Here is a 2,233-nt window from a genome sequence, read left to right on the forward strand (position 1 = left end):
CATCTCTCCCTGCGCCAGTTCGTGGGGGACGTAACGCTCCTTCCTGCCGTGGAATAAGCATCAGCGCGACGGGACGACCAGGAAACCCCCACCCTGCCCGCGTTCCCTGACTGCTGCCCCTGACTCCAGCTCTGATGTCTCTCTGGCCATCGGTAGGTTCAGCCTCGTTCAGTCTTGGGAGGGTTTTATTTGTACGTGTGGGGCAGAGGGAACTCGCTCCCGCGCGCCGCGCTCTGCTCCCCGGGGGCCACAAGTCCCTCAGCACCCAGCCCAGCGCTGGGAGCGCCGGGGCCCAAACCCTGGGGCAGGAGCTGCCGAACTGCAGGAAGAAAACCTTTGGTGAAAAGGGAAGGAGGTGAGACGGGGGGATTGAAGGAACACCCTCGCAAACGAGCTGTGGGGAAAATTGCAGAGGCCGCCCGGGCCGTCCCTCTCTCCTGCAGCCAGTTCAGGTGTGTCTGGGATCACCTGGAGAGATGGGTATTTAATGAGTTCTGAAGGGAAGTGAAGGTGTTTTTTCCTGCCCAGGCCCTCCTGAAGCTCTTACCGCAGCGCAGGAAAGCTCTCGGGCGTGCAGGAAACACCAATCCCCCAGCACCGGCTCCGCGGCGGAGCGGCCGCCGTACACAAACAGGTACTTCTCACCTGCAGAGACGCACAACCCGGGAAAAAGAGATGTTAGAACTCGGTACGTCACAAAAGCAGAAATTTTTCTCTTTGCACAGAAGGGAAGCTGAGCACAGCGAGAAATCCAGGCAGTCCCCAGGAGCTTTATGCACTGTTTACACTAAGACACCCTGAAACCCTGACTTCAGCAATAAATGCAAGAAATTGTTTCACAGATACAGGAAATACTCCTGTCTAGATCTTTTATAAGACACATGGAAGACTAAATATTCTTACTAACAAACTGCATTGTTCACCTCTGTGGTGATGCAGAAAACCCTCATCACAAACCTCTATTATGTAGTTGCTGAACGTTTAAGGTCCTTTCGCCCACGGCGGGTGTTTGTGAAAGTGGACCCAGCCAGCGGCAAGGGCGTATTCCAGCACTTTCAAAAATGCACTGTGAGCTTTTTTTTCAGCACTATAGAATCACACATATTTTTTAATTCCTGCCCTGCATTTGGAAAATGAGTAGGATTGCAGTTCTTCTGTAATAAAAGCCATTATTACGAGGCACCTGTTGTACAGGTTCTGTAACAAAGCGAGCGTGTGCTACCAGAAATCCTGCTCGGTTTCTGGATCCACCGATTCAGTTACTCATTTCAGGAAACTCATCTGACACTGCTCAGTCCTTCCTTTTTGTCAGATTTACTAAGACTTTCAGACTTGACAAACAGAAAAGGCACCACAAGAACCAGGTAGATACGACAAGACGAACGTATCCAAAGGAACTCAGCCTGAAGTCTTTAAACCTGGGAAAAACGACACTGCTGGAACAAAAACTTTAGGAAATGTAACTGGATCCTCCGAAGCAGAGATGAATCTATCAGGATTGTGCAGAAACGTTCAGCAAAAAGCTGTGATTTCAGGCAAAGGAAGACAACGCCCTCAACGTCAACTGCACAGCCTGCGCCACCCGAAAAACACGGCTTTGCTCGTGGCAACTTGCCTTTTAGACCTCACTGGTTCAGACAGGACTGCCCCGGGTGTTCTGGCACTGACACGCTCCTGCGCAGCTCCGGCCGCTGCCACGCTTCCCGGCGTTCTCACCTTGGAACGTGACTTCAGTCGTGCTGTGTCTCCAACGCAAAGCGGCCGGTTCGGTGGCCGGCGACAGACTGACAAGCTCCACGGTGACATCCTCCGTGCCTGAGGCATCCCAGGTCTCGGGGAACTTCAGCCACAGCATTCCCAAGCCAGCTCTTGATGGGGACGTTCGTCCTCCTACCACCAGGGCCAGGCTGCCCGAGAGACAGGACACGGTGTGGTACAACCGCCCAGCTACAATGACGTGAAACAGCACAGGTCACACGGATCCTTCTCCCACAGAATTCATAGAATCATTGAATTGCTTCAGCTGGAAAAGACCTTTAAGGTCATCGAGTCCAAGTGTTAACCCAGCACTGCCAGGTCACCACTGCCCCGCGTCCCTGAGCCCCACATCTCCCCGGCTTTTAAATCCATCCAGGGATGGGGACTCTACCCCTGCCCTGGGCAACCCGTTCCAACGCCTGAGAACCCTTTCAGTGATGAAATTCTTCCTCATACCTCATGTAACACTCGCTTG

General features: G+C 53.0%; 1 protein-coding gene across 1 annotated transcript in view; it reads right to left on the reverse strand.

Annotated features, from left to right (window-relative positions):
- Positions 1 to 547: 547 nt before the first annotated feature.
- LCMT2 (leucine carboxyl methyltransferase 2) overlaps positions 548 to 2,233 on the reverse strand; it is a gene marked incomplete at both ends in the record, with an annotated part of 9,323 nt that continues 7,637 nt past the window's right edge. The window contains 2 exons of the mRNA XM_009870664.1: positions 548 to 645; positions 1,717 to 1,947. Of these exons, the coding sequence (XP_009868966.1) occupies positions 548 to 645; positions 1,717 to 1,947 (329 nt within the window). The remainder of the gene's footprint in view (positions 646 to 1,716; positions 1,948 to 2,233) is intronic.

This window comes from Apaloderma vittatum, unplaced genomic scaffold, assembly GCF_000703405.1.
Source record: "Apaloderma vittatum isolate BGI_N311 unplaced genomic scaffold, ASM70340v1 scaffold36395, whole genome shotgun sequence".
Lineage (NCBI taxonomy): Eukaryota > Metazoa > Chordata > Aves > Trogoniformes > Trogonidae > Apaloderma > Apaloderma vittatum.